Here is a 22350-nt window from a genome sequence, read left to right as displayed (position 1 = left end):
AAACAGTTTTGTTCTGCATTACTTTGCAATATTAATAAACAATATCTTGAAGAAAATCCTGAATGAACAATATACTGTTAATTCTTTCTGGACAAGCTGAACAGGTTATACTCCATATACAACTGAAATGATATTCCATTCACCAGCTACTTTTTAAAGATAAGCCCAATACTTGAGAGTAATAGAACAGAAAACCACATGGCCATATCAGATTCAAACCCTGCTGGGTTTGAGTCTTGTTAGCGTGGATGCAGCTAAGCAAAATTCAAACCTAAACTGCCTGCAGGGAGTGGTTTTGGCTTCCCCAATATCTCCTATTCTTGGTCTGTATTTACATAAACTAACATTCCTTTGAATAATAAAAGGCTAGATATGAATCATGCCAAGTTGACTCTAGTTTAGACAAGAACCCTCCAAAGTTTGTCACCTGTCCTCCTAAACTATTATCCTGAAAACCCACAATGAAATGCTATTACCTTGAAATCATGGGATAGATAGTTTTTAATTAAAAATTAAGTTCCTGCTTAAAACACTACATTTTGCAAATGAGATAGTCTAGAACATAATTTGTTATTTTGGACTCAAATTTTCACCAAGTGAGAGAGGCAGCAAAATTCCCTTTCCCACTAAAGCATCCTCAAAGATGAGGACATCTAGAAGGAAATCTTAACAGACACAAAAGGAGAAGAGAAAGCTTCTGGCACCAAGTAACCACAAGCACTGAAGGCAAAGGAAGTTTGTGAGAAGCAATGATGAAGGCTATAGAACAAACCTGTTGCCACTTGGATATTGTACCACAATGTCATGGTCCTCATCGATGCCACAAACTGTTCCAGTTGTTGTTAAAGTTTCAAACATGCCATCAGTCCATCCTCCGTGACCATGCTGCAAAGACTGCACAATTTCCAAGTCCAGGTCAATGTTTACGAGGTCACCTATTTGCAGCCCACCAGGGTTTCTGTTACCATTCTGCTCACCTGAAAGAGAGTAAGAAAAAAAGTTTACATCACCATACTAATTTTCCAAGCAATTTAAAGAACAGAAGTTAATTTCTCAGACTCACAGAATTGTTAAAGTTGGAAAAGACCTTTGAGATTTTTCAATTCCAACCACCATGTTCACCATTTAACCCTATTCCAAGTCCCTGTCTACATATTTTCAACACTTCCAGCAATGGTGACTCCACACCAATGTCTCTGCAACCATAAAAAAACTTTGGAACCTCTGGCAACAGAATTGTGTGTTTCTTGTTGAGTTTTCAAGGCAAACAGCAGCGACACTGCAAATGCTAAATACTTGTGACAAGTGCCACTATGGGCTCTAACTGGGATCTTAAAAGCTATCATATGGTGTTAAGATATCTGAACACATAAAAGCTCTGGTGTCAATAAAACAGTGCTTTTGCGCAAGGAATTAGATTTATTAGATCTCTTAATATTTAAGCTAGTTCTGTAAGAATGAACAGCTATGTTTGGCTTTTTAGAAATACACTGCACAGGACACACAACATAATTTATAACTTAATGAACACTTAAAAGCTCCCTTGCCATCCCCTTGGCACACTGATACCAAATACAATTTAGAAAAGCATGACAATTTATCATTAGTGCATAGAAATGTTACTATTTACATTTCACTAGTAAGGACAGTCCTTTTGGATGACATTTAAAAAGGAAAGGGAAAGCCAGAGTGAGTATAATTAATACAAACCAACATGCATTTACTTCACCCTCAACTTACCTAACACAGGACAATGGTCTCTGTAGAAAGAGCCTCCTTTTGCATCTTGAACACATTTCAGGTCAGACTACGGAGAGAGATTGAGACAACTTTAGTCCTCAGTGACCGAGTCTCCAGGTCAGTGAAACTAGAACTGAAATATTTAATTAAGAAAGGCTGAAAATTATGTATACAAAAGTCATGTCCCATGATACACAAATCTCAAATACTTTCCAATCTAACAACCTTGACATTCTCAAGACTTTAATAACCTTTACAAATATCAGATGCTATAAAGGATGAGAATTTTTTAGTTCAAAAACAGGAATCAACACAAAGCACCTTTGCATTGTTCTATTAAGTTATTTTTCCTTTTAAAAAAGAATTCTGTGAGCACAAGCAAGGAAACATCATTTAATGCCTGCCAGTGCTGCCCACTCTTTCCAACATTTTTTGACAGATTCATGTTTAACTTCAAGAAAACCTGTCACTCAGATTCTATAAAACAAAAACTTTTCTATTAAAAATATGCAGAAGGGTATTACTTCAAAAAAGCCAACAAAATACTACAATGAGCTAAACGTGTTCTTTTAAAAGAGAAAAGTTCTAAAGCTCAACCTTCATAAAACTATTTCATATTATGAGAAAGAGAAATTTCAAGTGTAGTAACCAACACCTATTCATAAAGCCAGAGGATTTTCTAAAATTGTCCCTTCCTTTAGGTTTCTTTCCTGCATAATGCTTAATTCCAAATAGCTACCATCTGCCATTGTTCCTTACGAAACAGTTCTCACTAAACAAAGGGCATTTTTGTGTGCAAAATAAGATGGGATGAAGATCGGAAACTGCAAAAATATGTCAGAATATTCTATGGCATGGGGGAGGAAGTAGGGGACAGGTGGTGGTAATGATACCATTAGCCACAACTGAACAAATACTTGAACAATTCTTTTACCCATGCCCAAGATTCATTGACAGAATGTCCTCCTGCAAAAGGATTAAAATTAAAACTCTGAACTCTTCCAAACCATCAAGGCTCTGATGAGCACAATACCACCCTTGGCAACTGGTAAACAGTCAGAAACAATACAAAATTCAGTCTATGTCCTGATCTACAAAGAATGTATTGCCACTTTGGAAAAATGCTGAAGACAGCTAGAGGAAAACAATGAGATTTTAGGCACTCTTGAAATCCCCTGAGAAAGCAGAGAAAGAGCTTGCTCAGCACGGCAGCAGAAGGCCTGCGACAGGATGCTGCCACCCGGTGGGCAGGTGCTGGGTTTAGCTCAGCCGCAGACAAAGGGGCTGCGCGGCCCATCCCAGATGGCAAACTCATTCACTCCCCGGAACGAGGGAGACTGACTGAATGTGCCCGGGAGCACCGCGTCTCACCCACTGAATACAAGGCCTCCGTGTCAGGCAACAACCAGCTGTCTGTGAAGGAGACAAGGAGGGGTGTACATGCAAGAGCTGCTGTCACATTCTTCAGAACACTAAGAATAGAGCGCGGGAGAGTCCAAAAGCTCTTCTCCCTGCCAGGCAAAATCAGGGTGAAAGATTGCTTGTGTTACAGAAAGTGTTAATGCACTGAGCAGACAGACTGATGGCTAAAACCTAGCAGAAGAAACAAAATGTTCATTAAAAGGCTAATCATTATTTTGCAGCTGACATTACTAGGAAGCCTGTTGCAGTATCCTAAATTTTATAGAAAAAAGAACAAAGTCAGAAACCTGCACTTGTATTTTGTTCTGCCTGTACTGTGCCCTGCACACAGTTTATTTCTGGAGTATAATGATATGCTTGGTTGAAAAACTAAGTGGTAGCTTGGTGTCCAATCTCAGCTTCACAACTGTCTTCCTTTCTTTTACATGATGTAGTCAATGTTATATTGCTAAAGAATAAAGGAAGAGTCTGTTCAAGTTCTGATATGCAGAAAAGCGAGGAAATGTGTCTTTTTTTTTTTTCTTTCCCAGAAGAGACAACATAATGGAGGACCCAAAATACACAGAAAGGTAAGACACTGGCAGATATTAAGGTACAAAATAAACTTACATATTCTATATAAGCAGAGTCAGAGTGCCTTTGGCAACTTGGCAAACAGCTCTACTAAGAAAAGTACTATCAACATGATAAAGGCCTGCGAATGCCTTAAAATATAACGAAACCTAAACAAGATTCTGGAGTTTTAAGACAGAATTTAGTTGTATATCAGTGCCCCAAAAGCTGGGTAAGCAACTACGATTTTCCTTCTAGCACTTGGCTGTTATACTTCTCAGAAAAGGAAAATAAGCTTTCTCCTGCTCAAGTAATTTAAGTTAAAAAATCAGAGATGATGGTAAGCTCCTGGTCACCCTACTCTGAGGACTGCATGGCAAGAGGCCCCCTCTAGTGCACATGGAGCAAAACCACACATGGAGGGAGACTGGATGCACCAGGCTTTACACTTCAGAGAACCCCACTGGGATTTCTAAAAGTTATGAGTCACCCTGAGACTTCAAAATCAATCAAAATAGCAGATTGTTTGGAGATGACACGTGCAAGTGTAAAAGGGAAAGTACCAAGACAAGGGATGTTAGAATACAAGTTTTAGACTCACAGCGGCACCACCAGAAAAAGAAGTAACAACTGTGAAGCTGGGTGTAACGTAAATACATGGTGGAGATGAACAAATCAGCTTTTCTACAATGACTCGATGGAGAAATTGTTTGATAAACCCCAAGCAGGATTCTTTAAGGAAACAGAAAAATAAGCTATAGATTTTGTAGAATTTGTGTACAATTACAGATAGAAAGCCCAGTTAAGCAGGCAGTCAATGAGAACTCAAGGAAAAGCATGGGAATCAGACATTGCACAGCACAACTTGCAGGTCAGTAGTAACAGCTGATGCACGTGAGTAATGGTTTTTGCCTACAGTGGAGAACTTTGGTCTTATAGCATCCACACTTTAACTTCCCAAAAATCTGCATTCCAGCAGTATGTGACTGTATTACATAGAGATCATGACTTGCCCAGTCAAATGGGAAATACAGTAAATGTAACATTTTAACACACCATGCAATTATAGCAATGGAAATAAGCAGCAGCAATATCATCTTCATAAAACTTCAGAGAATGAGAAAATGTAGAGAAAGGTCAGCAGTGGTGGCAGATGGTGTAAAAGCACCATTATCCCTGACCTTGAGGAGGAAAACAAAGCAGCAGGAGCAGCTGACTACAGAAATAACTATGAAGTTATTCCAATCAATATGGAATACCATCCATCAAAACCAGGGAGGGAGGGTCTACAGACTTGAAAAGAAAACTAGCTGTGCTACTGAGAGAAAGAGAAGTGTTTGACCCAGATGAACGGATACAGCATCTAACATCAGCAGCAAATATCAGGGGAGCAATTAATACTGATCTTACAGATACACCAGCAGGAATAGTGCCACAGCTGCAGTTGTTCAAAGTAGCAATGAATACACACAGTAAAGTCTTTAAACTCACAACAGTTTTGGCAAGAAAATCAGCCCCTCGGAGGCAAATGGAACAAGTTCAGTGCATGCTGCTTTGTCACCAGATTAAGGCAACAAGAGACTGGATAAATCCGTAAGCTTTAGCTAAAGGTTTATAAGAAATGCCATATTTCAAATTTCATGAACTCAAATCCTTCTCAGCTTCAAGAAGCTGAGAAAAGCGAAGCAAAACATGGAGAAAGTAGAAGATGGTAGGGAAAGTGACTGAAATGCCAAAGAAGTGTGAGGCACAGAAACAATAACAACAGTTTCTTACAGAGGAAACCAGACCTCGGGCAAAGCCTGAGTGAATGGTTTGTAACCTTACTATTTATTATGGGCACTTCTAAAAGCTTTGCACGTGTAACTTTTTTTTTTTCTAAAGGAAGATACAGTCTTCCTTGTCAGGTAATACTACAAATTGGAAAGTGATCGGTAGATACATTTCTGCTTAATGGAAGTATTTTTCTTCGCAACACAGAAAGATGAAAAACTCGACTTGGTTGAGACTACAGGAGAAATGTGACTACATCAAAAAGAAGCAAAACAAAGTCTGCTGACAAATGCAAATAAATGCACAAGGTAAACATAAATATCTCCTTCCTCTCTGGATTCAAAAACAACTGACCACCTAATTTTCTTACTGACATCTAACTTATACCACAGGTAATGTATTAAAAAACATCTGCTGCTTTTGCAAAGGTGGCCAAATTTTTTTTCATCTTGTTTTTTAAAACAATTATGGTCAGCACCTAGAAGAAACAGAAGGACACTAAACTAAGAAAATATTCTTGTTGTTCCTTCCTAAGTATTTTAATTGTTGTGATGACAAGACAAATGACCAGAGAACTGAAGATTTGACTGACATTATAGATCTGACAGTTTTAGCTACAGTGGAAGGCATATTTCTGTATATTTTGTAACACTTGCATACAATGCTTAGTAAACCAAGACATTTAACTTGCTTTTCTTTAAAAAAAAGAAAGTGGTAACAAGCAATTCTTAAAATGCTCTAGAGCAATTTCAAATAATAACTTCATGTTAAATCAAGTAAAATTTGATGAACATGCATTCATTATCAATCACCTGGAGGTAGGCAATCTCAACTTCCCTTATGCACTCCCTATTTGGAATTTGTGGAAGGAAGTACAGCAACACAGATGGCTTACAGATCACTGTGATAATGATGGATGATAACTACAGATACTTCTTTCAGAGGCTATACAGATGAAAGCACAATCCTCCATAATGAGAAACAAGGAGAGGCTAACAGCAGCAAAAAACCACAAGTGGTACGAAGAGCAAAGAAATTCTGAAAGAAACAGATTCCTAAATAACAAAATTGATTTAGGACACTCCTGTGGATGGAACTATTTTCCACTGAAAACTAAGGGAAGTCACCAGCTTTACATCCTCAGCTCATGTGATTCAGAGAAATAAAACCCAGACACAAGCCTCAAAAGCAAAATCATCATCTACCCATTAACTTTCTAATTCCATATGACCTCTCTTTATTGCAAAGGATATGTTCACACATTTCTAAAGCAGGTTATGTGGTTAACAGCTCAGTTTGGCTCAGGACTCTGAATACATACAGGTAAGAAATGTGAGTAGTGTAACCAACCATACAAGCCAGCAGTAGTTAATTCTTACTAAGGATGTAGCTAACATTTCATCTGGCCTAACACCACTATAAACACAGATTTCAGTTCGGGAATTTGTGGCCTGTGGCAACAGAAACTCCCAGATTTAAATGTCAGACTTCACAAAAAAACCAAAAAAAAGCAAGATGCACTTCTCAACCACTTCATATGTAAACACAGCAAACACAAATAAAACCTCCAAGTATCTGACCAGAAATAAATGCATGTTTTCAGCCAGCACCTGCTGCCCCACCAGCCAAACCTCATCTCTCCAAAGCTGGCAGGCCAGAGAGATTAATTTTGAGGACCAGATGCAGCCTATCAGCTATCAAACAAGAACACTGACTTACAATAATGAGCTGTGTTTCTTTAATCAGCTCCATTAGCATGAGTCAAGTGTTATCCATTTGCAAGTCAGGGTCTCTTCCCAGCTGTATTTACATGGGTACACACTCTTGAGTATCGTTGATTCCACATTTTCTGGACCTTTTAAACCAATTTTCCAAGTACCAAAACAAGTTTGCCCTAACTTTATGTGAACTTTCTGACAGTCTCAGCTTTACATAATAGCACATAAATAGTAGTAAACAATAATAATAAATTGTACCCTTAACAAATTATTAATCAGTTATAAAATTAAGCATTACATTCAAATGACTCTCACAGATATCCAAGAATCCATTCTGTTTGAAATTTCATTGCATTTGATGAAAACACCAAAGATAAAGTTAGTGTAGGAATGGATTACAATCAGGTAAGCACTACATACACAACCTCAAATTATCCTTTCTGTACATACATATGTACATATTTTTTTCTCTATTCTCCTAAATACATCTATGTATGTACTCTCACACACAGTTTAACACTTTTTTTTAATTGAAAACATATTTCTATTTCTACAAAACTCATGTGAAAGATCACCATCACCCCTTCAAATTTACAGTTGCAGTACTTAATGGAGTTTTCTAGAAATATTTAACACTTTCAGAAGTGGCAAAAGTTTGGAAACAGAACGTAGTTGATTTAAAAAAAAAATATTAAGAGAATAACTATTTCAAAACAGAATATAACTTATCTCAAATATACTTTTTTGTGAGGCCAGAAGGAATCTTCAGTGATTCCACAGCACTTTTACTACGTAGTCCAAAAATTTTAACATAGCAACTGAAGTCATAACAACTGCAACAACAAAAAAATCAGTTGATCTGTATTTCATTCTATCTAGATTTTGTAACCATTACTTTTCCACACATCACAACAGGGAAGATACCAAACATTGATTTAATGCTATACTGCAAAATACAACATACCTCTATTTTTGCCAGTATATAAGAAATTTTCTTTAGAACTAGAGGACACCATGAAGTACATAATTTAATACTGACTCATATTTTACTCCTAGGACTTTAATGCATCAGAAAAACTGACCCACACAAAATTACTTTACTCTTTTTAAATGTAACACTAAAATATGTATTTACTACAGAAGTGGTATCTATTTTCATTTTAAGTATAAAAACAAACTTTAAGTGAGGCTACAAGGTCAAATAGTTTACATTCAACAAAGTAACTGGTCAGTGTTAAACATTTTATTACTGTTACACATCTGACAAAATGACACTTCAATGTTAAATTAACATGGTTTTCGTCTGCACAATCAAACAAAAATCATGCAGAGAAAATGCTAATTAAGATGTTTTAAGCAACTGATAATCCAAGTAACCTTTCCTTGACCCACATTAGGATAAGAAAACCCAGCAACAGAAGGCACTTAGGCTAGAGTCTGACCCATTTTCTCTCTAAAGCTGAAGAAGTTGCTGGAGAAGCTTCAAAAGGAAACAGAAAAATTTAGCACTAAAGCAAATTAAGGTCGTAATTCAACACCTTCCCATTTGTAAAAAGAAAATTGCTCTCAATAGCATTCTGAGTGTTGACAGTAATTTAAAAACTGCAAATCTTGCAGTAATCACACTAAAATTTGAAGTCAACTTAAGAGTTCCATAGTTGAAGAACAGGGGGTTTTTTTAAGTTTGTAACTATGCTTGCTATTATTTTCTGAATTTTAATTTAAACACAACAGAAAGATAAATGTCTGTGATGTAAATATTTACTATAGCAGAAAGCAGCTCTTAACTTGTAGTTATTCACATTTAATAAATTCCCAGATCAGACTTTCTTACTAATGCATATGCATGACCCTTACAGCTGGATTCACAATGACCTGATTACCAGCATGCAAACTGACAAAGCATATTACAAAAGCAGGATCATAAAGCACAAGTTATTCTTACTGCCCTTCCCCCATCCATGCATTTTACCCTTTGTATTCTTTTATACTTACCATGCCCTCAAAGCCAACTCTGTAAAGGTTTTTTGCACCATTGTCCCAAAGAACATATGCTGCGCTGTGTGGACTCGACGCACTCCAATCTTGGATTTCAGTTACCTATTCAGTTGTGAAAATAAGAAAATGGTTTCTAAAACAAAGACTCAGAAGCACAATTTAAACTTAAAAATTTACTTATCTCTTCAAAATAATTAATGATATTGCAGTTTTATTAAACCTGATAAAATTTGTTCTGGAGCTGTTTTCTGCTTGATGCAAGTGTGTTAAGACAGCAGTCTGAGAAAATGCTTTGTAGGCCTGTTTTTCCTCTGTATATTTGAAGGTTATCTAACTACACAAGCAGAGAACAAAATCTGAATTGCTTTGATATGTTCTTACCAGAAGCAGAATTTAACTACGATAAACAGGATGAAAACTATTCTAATTGCCTCAGTATGTCTGGTTTAACTTGCATTAGCCTGGTGGCTGTGCACTGTGTTAAGAGACAAAGTTTTATTTCCAGAGCCAATATGATTAACAACAGTACAAAAGGAGAGTGAAAATGTCTTTCACTCCCACATTGTCCTAAGCAAGTAACATAATATCCACACTCAAAATTTGAAAAGTATTTTAATTTTAAACAGGAGAAGTCCCTATAATCATTAGGTGAAAAACCCTAGGGTGCCAGCACTGAAAATCAAGAGCAAGAGACACACAAATGCAGTAAGACTACAGAATGACGACTACAAAGGGCTACTCTTGATAGTTCTGTTTTTATGCCAGCTCTCTAGTAATGCTGAAATATGCTCAAGATCTTAATGTTGATACAAGTCAATCTTAGACAACCATGACAAAAAATTATTGATTAAAAAAATTTTGTACTGATATTGTAAAAATGCAAATTAAAATGTAAAAGAACTGGCTATGTATACACACCCTCCTCTCTTTCTAAATGCTTAAGTCTTACAAGATAAGATTTAAAAATGCCCAGCCAATTAAAATAGTAGCTTTTATGATTGCATTTTTGCTCTATAATTAAAAAGGCCACTGAGGCCATTACATGAGCAAAAAAAGGTGCAGCTTCTTGTTTAAACCAGTTTTATTTTTACCTTTCCTCTACGCCCATTGCCACCATCTTGATCTTCCCATTGCCAGTCAACTCCTCGCACCACCCTGGCACCTGCAAAGATTCCTCTTGCTGTAATTTTCTTTGATTTACGTCGAGACTCCAACAATACCCTGAAGTTATTAAAAGAAGAACCCACAAACGTCAAGATAATAAAGGAAGTCCAAAACAAATCTTTGGGGATGGGAAGGAGAGCATCTTAAAACACAAATAACCCACAACTGCAGATTTCAGTGCATGAACCACACAAGCAGTACACAAGACAAAACTCCACAATCTTCCAAAATTTGATTTCTTGAATGTTTATAATTAGTTTTTTAATTCTAACAATTTTTCTCCAGACTTCCTACCAGCATTCATCTTGTAAATGCTTGCATATACGTACTTATATATATATAATATTATATATATAATAATTACAATATTAATATCATTAAAGTATATGCAGAGCCATATAAACACATTTCTGTTTCTGCACTCTAGCCAATACTTCTGTCCCACAACTGCCTTGTCACTTTCCTTCAGAATTATGCTATTAAGAGCATCTCTTTTCCATCCTCCCTCATTTTTTCTACATGTTTTTTGTAGCATATCTTGGCAAATTTAAGTCAAAATAGTAGCATCCATTTTTTCAGTCATATTATATATTTTTTTTCAAAGCAAACCTCTTCTTTTCCTTCTGACTCCAACAGGACTGAAGTAGATAAGCCTAAACAGAGCAGTTCATGATTATTTAATTAGAAATAATCATCTCAAAAGCCACCAATTTTCATGCAACAAGGCTTCGTACTTCATGCCAGGAACATGTTGCCAGACAAAACAATTTTTCAGCCGGCATTCAGAATATTTCCTGACCACTTCAGGAAATTTCTCAGCTGCCTGATAACTTTTAACATCCAGCAGATGGCACACAAGGAAAAAGTTTAACTGTCACAAAGAGCACATGAAAATATCGGCCTTTTTTTTTTTCTACGAAAAATAAAAGTTACCAAAACCACAAAGTAATCTTGTTCAGAGAAGCTTCTTAAAAAGTTCTCAACACCTACAAAACTGAGACACAAAACTACATACATTACTTCATTATGCCACCCATACAATATCCCGACTCAAAAATAAAACAGTAAGAGCTTATGCTTCCCTTTATCAAAACGTTCTTACATGTCTTTTGACATTTTTCCTATGAGACATCCCTCAAATTCAACGGGACTGTTCTGCTCCTTTCTTCTCCCTAATACAGTTAACTTCCATCATTTTTTCTCAGCTAAGTTTGATCCAATAGAAACAGCTCCTTGGCAGAAGAAGCTGCCTTCTAGATAAGAGCTCAGTGAGAGTAAACAATGAAAGGAAGAAAGTGACAAGATGTAAAAAATCTCCAGCAATATTATACACAGTGTGCAATCTATCTTCAAAACTAAAACTTGTGCTGTATTCACCATAATCAACCTCTTAGAACTAAAAAGGACATCTCAGCTTAAGAAAGAAAAAAGTCTGGCAAGCATTCTCAAAAGCGACAAAACCTCAAAAAAAGAAATAAATGGAAAACATACATATTTTGTCACCTATTCTCCTTTAACTACATTAAGCCAGCATTTCTAAGTCCAGCTTCTAAACCTTGTTCTGCATTCAGCATTCCAATTGAGAATAAGTTTATGATACCCATTTGGTACCTAAAGCTACTGGTCTGAGCCTCCAAAAAAAATAAAAAATCTTACATTTTGATTAAGCCACTGACTTGGGCATCTGAGCCACAGTTAAAAGTTTTAAGCAAACGCTTGAGAATGTAAACACAGACCCTAAAAGACACAATTTGAGACCTCAGGCTGTGTGTTCCAGCCACTTCCCTTAAGTGTAAAAGAACTGATTAAAGTACACCACTAATTTACAGCAGACTTGTAAGTCTAACTTCTCCAATAAGAAGATAAAAATGTTGTCTTGCACATGTCACATTCAAATGAGTACCATATCTAAAAAGAAAAGCTTTTGATGATTTAATGAAAGAACATTCAGGAAACATCGCAGAGGTGACACAACCTTTGTGTGTAGCCTTCATGCAGTGTTTTTCCATAGCTCTCCAAGATTCAGCAGCAGGCAAATACCACTGTTCTCACTTAACTGGTAGATAAATCATGACAGAGAAGGGCGCTGGACTGAGACAAGTTATTTAAAGTCAAGAACACACTAAATGCAATTTTCTTCAGAGTTCTCCCCTGAGAGATGAAAATAGATGCTTAAGAACATGAAAACCAAGGCAAGGGTAGAACAACCCTTCACAGCATCTTTTCTCTGCTTCCTATAGTGACCAGTTTAAGCAGTTCAAGTCCAAGTTTTAATTCCCAGATCATTCTGTTTTCCATAACCTTTAAGGAAGGTGTTTTCCCTCAGTCTGTCCATGTCATTACTGAACCTAATTAAACCTTCACATTGAGAATTCACTGACAAATCTTTTTGTGATTACACACAGGATAAAGGCAATTGCCTTTGTTTTAAAGCTGCCATATGCAAACACAAAAACTAGGAAGGCCTCAAGGAGATTAAGCAAAACTGAATAATCATATCCTTTTTCCTGAACTCCATTCTTCCTAAAATTTCCATGTTTTCCAAGATCCAAAGACTTATCCTAGCTATCCTCCTCCCAGAAACAGAATCTAACCTCAAGCCACTCTCTTACCTAATCCAAATTTCAGTAACCAAATGTTCAGTTTAAAAGTTAACCACAAATACCTGTTTCTACTTGTTTTCACGAGGAAAAAGTCAGTTTTTACCTTTCACTTCCCGGTGTGGTAATTCTGTAAAAACGATGCCTCAAGTGATGCTTGTCCCCGTGATAGCAAACTGTGCACAAGTCATAATTTGTGCATTCAGCACATTTCCATCGGATGCCAATGATGGGCTGCTGTCGACACGTATCACACATAGTCCCATCATGCTTGATACCTGTGGAAGGAAAACAAAAAGAAAAAAAAAACCTAAAAACTTTGCTGCATCACTACACACACCATTCTGTTGCACACCATTATAATTTGAAACCATGAACTAAAAAGTTAACAATAAAGAAAGGCTGCTGCTTATACTCTATCAGCCCGTATCACTGAGGGGGAAAGATAGTGGACTTTGCATCGTATCTCCAGTTGTCAGTCTCTTCCTGAAATATTCTATCTTCTCTCAGCTTAAAAAGCTTAAGAGTCTGCTTCCTTCCATTTCTACAATGGTGAGAAAGAAAATGAGAAATCTTTTAACTACAGGTTAAAGGGTCAGAAATGCGTTTATCAAAAAACGCAGGGCAATCTAGAATTTTATCTCTGGAGTACAGCTATCAACACACGTTATATCACAAAGGCTACTGTGCTCAAATCTGTGTGGCAGCCTGAAAATTACTGGTTTGACTCACACATTTTGTACACTGGAAAATATAAGTGCTTCTCTCTATTCTTTTTTATACAGGAAAAAAAATTAAGATCTCTTGGATAGATGCCATTAGGTTCATGAAAATCTGTCACCATTTTTGAAGCATTTTACCATTATTCTGGTTTTGTTTCTAAAAAGAAAGTGCCAGAGACAGACCAGATGTAACCCAGCAGCACGGGCTATGCCAAGCCTTCCACAAAAGCTGATCTCAAGGCTTTAGTCTTACAGCTCTGCCAAGCTACAGCAGAGTGAAAATTATCAGTCACAGACTTTCCATCCACCCATTCTGAACACAGTGAACAGCCACAAGATTATTTAAAAAAAATATCAAATTCTGCTGCTGTTTGGAAAAAAATTGAGCAATTCAAGAGAGAAGCACTAGCATTCAGTCTGTAGCACTAGACAGAAATGAGCACTAAGAAGCTAGAGTAAGACAGGATTTTCCCAGTCTCCTCCCCTTAAAAAAAACCCAGATCAATTTTAAATTAAGTGAGGGAAAAGAATGGATTTTGCCCCCTCCAGCAGGGATGCTTTCAGAAATGACTGCCAAATTCACTATAAAGCTATTAGTCACTTACACCCAACAGCTGAGCCATCTGTAGCAAAGAAAAATCAACAGTTGGAAAGGCAAAACTGAAGGAAATGCCTTCTCGTTTGATCATTTCACAGAAACACGTCATAGCTGAGGTTGGAAGGTTTGGAAATTGTTTCTTCCAACAACTACTGCTCAAAGCAGGGTAAGCTAGAGCTGGCTGCCCAGGACCATATCCAGTCAAGGTTTTGAGCACCACCAAGAGCAGATTCAATGACACAGCATATTCCAGTATTCAACCATCCCTAGAACAAAACGTTTCTTCTGTTTCAGTGGAAATTCCTGTATTTCAATTTGAGTCCATTGCCTCTTGCCTTGTCATTTGACACCACTTAAAAGAGCCGGCTCCATCCTCTTTACAACATTCATCAGATATTTATATACACTCTTAAGATCTCCCTGAGCCTTCTCTTCTCCAGACTAAGCACCACCAGATCTCCCATTCTCTTCCTGTCCCAGACGCCCTTAAGATTCTTTGCAACACGTTTGCAGCCCTTCACTTGACTCCCAGTACGACCATCTCCCTCTTGCTCTAGGGATTGTATTGAAGCCGAAGCCTTCAAGAGTAGATGCATTAAAAACATTGAGGTATCTTGTTAGTGTTTTTGTCACCTTGTTTAAAAAGTCTAACTAGTTATGGTGCTTGGGGTTGAGAGGTAGTATTTATTTTGGTATTATTTCTAATTGATTCTAAATTGTATTTCACATAGAAAGAGAAGCTACACATCTTTCGATTATATTCTTTTTTAATGCCTGTTGAACTTTTAGGAAGGCATTTGGCCAGGAAATAAATTTATTCTGGATGTGAAAGGACCAATGAATTGGGTGCTGTAGGATTCTTCCACTTGACCAAACAGCAGGAAAAGGGCAAAAGAGAGGCATAATCAGGAACCACATGATACAGAATAGGTCATCTCACTGCAAACTTCAATAAAAACTAAACCCTTCTTGACAGTGAAGCAAAATTAGCTAAGCAAACCTCAGTAAAATTTCTTTCAGAAAGATCAAGAAAAAAATTGTACAAAGATATTTGATCCAAGTCATTTTACTGACCAGAGTGTCTGGGACTTAAAAAAAGAACAGTGCATGTCTGTACTTGAAGTGTCTGATCTAAAGGGACATATCTGTATCCCACAGATCCTGAACACCATCCTGTGACAGATACAGCCTTTCTTCATCCATTCCCCAACACACGAGTCCAGCAGCAACACCCACTTCAGTGTGTGCCTCCCCTGACCATGCTGCTCCATTCTTTCCATTGTCCAAGCAAAAGGTTTTTGCAGAGCTGAGATGCAAACTGCATCAAGAAACATATCAGGCTGGAAAACAGCCAGGAGGAAAAATATTCAGCTGAACTCGTTTCCCAATCCCATTCTTTGAGGTGCTGCACAACACTACTGCCATGAGAAACAAAGAATTGCAGGGCAGGTGCAGGCAAGTAATCCTGTTACAGAACATCTAACCACTGCACCAGAGATCTGGAGCAGATTTGTATGCTTCTGGTCACAGTGGATTAAGAGACCTTAAACTCCAAATGCTAAAAAAAAGGGTAAAACAAGGTGCTACTACTGATCATATAATGTGATACTAAATTCATATTCATGGTCATAATACAAACAAAATTATTTAGATCAATAATATGTATTAAAGAAGACTGAAAGAATTTAAGTTCAACTAGACATTATAGGTACATAAGGGTGGTAGGTTGGCCTTGCCTGGCTGTCAGGTGTCCACCCAACCAGTCTCTCACTCTCCCTCCTCAACAGGACAAAGAGTGAAAACAAAATGAGCCAGCTTAGGTCAAGCTAAAAGCAAAATTATTTACCAATTTACCAATCACCATCACAGGCAAAAGAGATCTGGCATGGGGAAAATTTATAGCCAATTTTAAAAAAAAGATGGCGAGGAAAACAAAAACTAAAACACCTTCTCCCTTCTTCACATTCTCCACAGAGACATCTGCATTCTTTCATTCTAAACTCCTCTACCTCCCTGCTTCTTCCCATGGTACATTAAAATCACATAATCTTTTTGGCTGGAAAAGGCCCTTAAGACCATGGAGTCCAACCATTAAGCTAACACCACCAAGATCACCACTAAACCACGTCCCTAAGCACCATGTGTACACATCTTCTAAATTCTTGCAGCAATGGTTATTCAACCACTCTCTGGGCAGCCTGTTCCAGTGCTTGACAACCCTTTGGGAGCAGATGGGGAATGGAAGGTCAGTCTGTAACAGCTCCTCACACTTTTCCCCTCCCCATCGTGGGTCCTCTCCACAAGCTTTATCCCTTCAGGAAAACACTCCCCCCATGGGCTGCAGTGAGGATACCCCTGCAGTGAGGATACCCTGTGGCCCTCCATGGGTGGCAGTGTCCCCTCCACGGGGACAACCTGCATCACCGAGGTCTCTGCTGGTCAACCATCCACCCACCAGAACTCGGCACCGAGAACCTGCTGGTGGCACTACAGGTACTCAGCAGAGGGAAGGAGACATTATGTCCTGTGCTTCAGACTAGTTTGGTTCTACCCCAGGGGACTGAAGGCTCATCAGCATTGACATCAGGTATTTCAATCTACTTTTATCAAAAAGCAAAGCAGCTTATGTGCTCCCAAACCATCCATGATGTAATTCAAACCACAGTATGTTAGAACAACCAGGAGACTGCATCAAATGTAGGCTATAGAGCCAAATTAAAGTCCTGACCCAAAAGCAAAATCTGTCACATAAACTCTTCCCCTCTTCAAAAGGAAGGCTGTTTAAGAAAGCTTGAGAAACACAAATGTTACAAAGTTTATATTAGAAAAGAATTCCTTCATTAAACTACTGGAATAAATTGAAGTGCCAGAAAAACTTCAAAATTCAAACAGCAGCCCCACAGCTGACCAGCTGTGCACCAAAAGAGCACTTTAGCTCTCTAAACTGAGGTAATGAAAAAATTATAAATATTCTTCAAAATTTCCTAGAACCAGGCTATTTCAAAACCAAACATGTTTTGTGTCACATACACTTTAGAAACCAAAACAAACAAGGTAATGAGAAGCGTACTTTCATTGTGCCTAATTACTTTTAAACAACTGCCATTTCCTTATGTCTCTTCACCTTTAGTACACCACAAAATCCAATATTCCTGATGTCCACTTGCCATTAATGCTTTTTACTATCTGAATTTCACATTAATTTTCTACCTTAATGCCATGGCCATCTCCACTTTTCTCATCTCTTCCCAAATCCTTCCTGGATTACCTAGCCCACCATCCCCCTGTCACCATTCATTTATACATAAATTTTACAGCCTTTCACAAGTTTTTTAAACCCGTGCTCACTCTTACAGCTGTGAAAGGAAATAAAAGCAGCATTGCTCAAATTGCTACCTGAACTGGTTACAAATAGTTCTTTTGTACAAAAGATAATTAGATGGCAATATATGGATGTCCAATAAAAGGATTTTAACAGTAAAATCAGACGTACAAAGTGTATCCACGTCACTCACTGTTAAACACAGAAGACACCAGTAGTGATTTCACTTCTCAGAACAAACAGAATCTGGTTTCCAATGGAGTCATTACTCTCTACAGAACGGCAATAACCAAAATCCCTTCATACCATAATGACAATACTACCATCAAGTAAGGGATACCATAAACAACTTTAAAAAATAATTTCTATACATCCCAATTTTGAAAAGCAGTAACAATGTTTTGTTCTTCCTATTCCTTCACCCCAGACCATTTTCACACTATGGCCAAACTCCAGGTAAACTGAAATCACAGAATTCTTAGAGATAACCAGTCAGATTCTGAACCACTGCCTGAAAACTCCAGTGAGTGCTCCCACAAACATAACTCATCTCCTAAACACAGCATTTGTTAGTAGCCAGCTGGCCAATTACTATTATAGATACAAAATGCTAGACTTGCTAAAGCATGTGTCCTATCTGGTAAGGGAATCACAAGATACACAGGAAAGGAGAGGATTATCATGTAGGAGACATGGGGGAAGGGCAGGAAGAACAAAGAACACGTTTATTTAAAAAAACAGGCCTCCCAAGTACCACTGCTCAGGAAGCTGTTAGTTTTTTTTAATTTGTGAGGGCTTCTGTAAGTATTTACAAATAGCCACTAAAAAAATCTTGACTAAGACAGCTTGCCATAAATTACACTTTATGTTCTAAAAGCAAGAACAAATAAACAAATGCACAAGATAAATCATAGGTGCTCTGTCTTTTAAAATGCTTTAACATGTTTGACTTAGTGATCAATTATGCCACTTTTCAAGTACAAAAACCTATCAATGCAAGTACAGAAAGCCACTCATCTTCCACAGCTAACACCTATATTTTCAATATTACCAGAATACAGCACATAATGCTTTCCACACTGCACTGATGCACACTCCAGCTGAGGGATAATTCTGTATCAAGATTTCCATTTCCTGCCCCCAGCCCCTCTGCCATCTCCCCTTTTTCGAACACAGTTTGGTAAATACTTTCAGCAGGAAAATAATATTGTTACTTTAACCAACTGTATGAAAAGGGAAATTGATGACAAATTAATTCTGGCCTGAGCTCTACAGAAAGCAAATCTTCAGAAAGAGAATAAACAGAAAAAGTTTCTGTAATGCTCATGATTATTATGTGAACATAGCCAGATGTGCTCTCTACAAATATGCTACTTGTCTGCCCTTTACCTCAGGTAAAAGGCTGCCTTCCTTTCTAAATAAAAAGCTTGGGTTTACAACTTTCTTGCTTCCCTTCAGCAACTCAGAAAACTACTCCTTTCTGTTTCTTTTCCACAACACTACCAAAAAAGGGGTACACTCAAGACTCATAGATCCTGGCAAAGTCTATTTCACAGAAAAAACAGGAAGTATTTGCAAGTAATTGAACAGCCACACTGCTCTAGGGATGCATCACATCTGACCATTTTCTCCATTGAGGAGCCAGCTACGCGGGACCTACCTGAAGTTTTACTTCTATGTGAAATTTTGATTCTTTTCAAACCCTTGGTTTATCAATCCCTCTCAAGTGCTCTGTCTCATTTAAAGCAATGGAGGGTGATGTGAACATGACCACACCGAAGGGCAGCTAACACAGCCAGCCTGGTAGACATAACCAAAACAACCCCGAACTTGGTATCACAAGTCCCTCATGACCAGATGAGAACATCTGGAGCAAAGCGTTTCTAAGACATTCTTCACATAAATAAGCTTTTATTTTAAGAAGACCATCCTAATATCTTAGCACTAAGGCTATTAAAGTTTTCTAAGATGTTAACATAGGGTCGCAATGCTGGTAATAGCCTACAATCACTGAAAGACAAGAACAGGATATTTTTTAAGTCTACGAAGCATAGTTGTGGCATACGCATTGCACATACATGAATCAAACTCAATTAGTTGTTTTGTTCGTTTGTTTTTTAATAGAATGACCTTCAAACATTACTTTTGTAACACAGTAAGTTCCTGATGCACCACTACTGTTCCCAGCTGCACAGGCCTCAAACTCAAAGCAGCAACTCTGGCTGCAAGCACCACTTCTAAGAACTTATAATCAAGACTGGTTTTGAACACATAATAGAAAGAAGTCCCAGCAATAGCCGATTTTTATTTTTACTACTGTACTTTGCTATCTATTTTTATTATAAACTTACAATCACATTGTGACTGTAAATTAATGAACCAGAGAATTCTTTTCCATTTTAAAACTCTAAGAGCCATGACACACACTCCACTAAGTATCATCAAACAAAGAGCCACTTCATGCTTTATAACATTTCCTTGCTCAACATCATCATTAATACTACCACAAGAAATTCCTGCCACCTAATCCCACTAACACTGATGTCCCTAGAGAAGTATCAAACTATCATTCGAAGTCAGAGTCCCTTACTCTAAACAATGGACAGTCACCACCATGGAGAAAAAATAAATGATTACCAAAAGGTAAAGAAGGGCAGGGATTTAGACAAGACTACAAAGTGAATCAGCACTAAACCCCAGGATTTCAGTCCAAACTGACAGTACCTTGACTCTATTAACTTTGTCTTTTTGTTTCAACTACTTTACAGATTTTTACTCTTCCTGTCCCCAGGGAATAAAGACCTCAAAAGTAACTGCCTCTAGCAAAAAGCAACCCTGGGCACTTCACACAACAGTTCCATGAGGATGAGGATGATGTTCCTCAGAAAGCTCAGGAAGAAAAATACCATTTTGCTAAGCCTGACAACAGCAATGCATGTGACACAATATACACAGTTTTATCTGAAACAGAAGTTAAAATTCCAATACAAAAATAGAAACAGAAATGAAAATCAGAAGGAATAAAGCAAAAAAAAAAAAAAAAAGGGAAATAAAAACATGACAGTTTCAAGACAGAATATTAAGTCTAGGCTTCCAGACACAATTAAGAGGACACCATCTGCTTGCAAATACGTCAGGCAGGGCTAGAACAATGAGCATTCGAGGCTCATATGCAACATTTATGCATATGCTTCAGTTCTAAGCAGAAGCAGTCCCACTGGTTCCTACAGGACATCAAGCACAGGTAAAAGTTTCTAAGCATAAACATCTGCAAGACAAGGACTGACAACTTGAAAGACTCCTCTTTCTTGTTTTAAAGTCCACTGCAAAAGGCTTTTCAAAAAACCCCATCATCATCGTGCCAGCAGAGAGGAAGATACCCAGTCACTGAAAAATTAAATCTATTTCAAAGGATAGCCATACAATATTTGGGGTTCTTTTCTTAGCAAAGTTTTTTTTTGTAATTAGTTAGAATGAATTCCATTATTCTGTCTCCTCAAAAGTCTTTCAGCTTAAACCTACTGATATAATTCTCCTTGCTGTAACACTGCACACAGCTGGCACAAAGATGGTCTCTCCATCACGTTCTAAATGAAAGACACATTACAAGAGAGTACAGCTCAAGTGCCTCCACAAATCAGTACAAACACCTCATTAGTGAGGCAATCCTGACCGGCCCAAAAATCCCCTCGTAATATTTCGGATGAAACTTAACAATATCTGTGGTTTTCACGCTAAGTTTTCACTGTAAAAACAGGTGCTAAAAATGAACATTTGCCTGCAGTGTTTGCAATACTAACACTGCCGCATAATGTCAGTGCAGATCAAATTCCATTGTCCAAAATGACTGGATTTAAAGCATAAATATCAAGAAGCCAAATAATTAAAAGAATGAACTCAGGCACTTTTCTTCCTCCAGTACCTTTACTATTGCTCTGGCAATACAGATAAAAGGCAACGTGCAGATTACAGGCACAAAAACACAGTATTTGAACCACTTGGGATAACCTTTAGAAAAACGGTACTACACATCTCTTCTGCAATTATCCCTATACTTGATTCAAGGATGACTGCCACTATTTTACAAAACTGCTCTGAAATATGCACTCAAGAAGTGATAGGAGTGCGAAAGCAAACCCAAACCCTGACGGTATCACTTTCTCTGCTCCCTCTCTCCACCTCCTCCCCAGCACAACAGGAGCCTGCTGTCCGTGGCAGACAGATCACTTTTGCTACCCCAATTTAGCCCTCCCAGGACAACTTCTGTCCCAAGTTTGCGCGTACGCACAGACACATGGACGCGCAAGGACAGACAGACAGACAGACAGACAGACAGACAGACAGACAGACAGACAGACAGCAGGCGCGGGGAGGGGGCGGGTGCCGGACTCCCCCCACCCAAACCCAAACCCAAACCCAAGGGAAGGGAAGGGAAGGCAGGGCGCGATCCGCTCCCCGGGACGGGACCCCCCGCACCCCGGACCCGCCGCCGTGCACTCCCTGCCCGCTCACCGGTGGGCGCGCTGTCGAGGATGCGGAGGTCGTAGGCCCCGGAGCAGCGGTAGTTGGCGGCCGTGCCGTTGTCCCACACCACCACCACCTCCTCGGGGCTCTCGAAGCTGCGCACGGTGCCCACATGGCCCTCGCCGCCATCCTGCTTCCCCCACTTCCAGTCCGGGCCGCGGACCACCCGGGCCCCGACTCCTTCCACCATCACCCGGTTGTTCCGCGAGCTGCTCAT

General features: G+C 38.4%; 1 protein-coding gene across 3 annotated transcripts in view; it reads right to left on the bottom strand.

Moving 5' to 3' along the window:
* The window catches only part of MIB1 (MIB E3 ubiquitin protein ligase 1), a gene marked incomplete at its 5' end in the record, with an annotated part of 76873 nt that extends 54523 nt beyond the window's left edge, over positions 1-22350 (bottom strand). For 2 of the 3 annotated variants that reach the window (XM_083871856.1, XM_083871857.1), the window contains 6 exons: positions 773-977; positions 1741-1807; positions 9201-9305; positions 10295-10424; positions 13074-13245; positions 22122-22324. In XM_083871856.1, coding sequence (XP_083727982.1) covers positions 773-977; positions 1741-1807; positions 9201-9305; positions 10295-10424; positions 13074-13245; positions 22122-22323 — 881 coding nt within the window. Of the gene's footprint in view, positions 1-772; positions 978-1740; positions 1808-9200; positions 9306-10294; positions 10425-13073; positions 13246-22121 lie in introns of all 3 variants that reach the window. The other variant, XM_083871855.1, reaches the window with a different exon arrangement.

This window comes from Zosterops lateralis, assembly GCF_965231275.1.
Source record: "Zosterops lateralis genome assembly, chromosome: 1".
Lineage (NCBI taxonomy): Eukaryota > Metazoa > Chordata > Aves > Passeriformes > Zosteropidae > Zosterops > Zosterops lateralis.
Note: the sequence above shows the minus strand (reverse complement) of the source record. Positions and strands in the feature narration are given on the sequence as shown.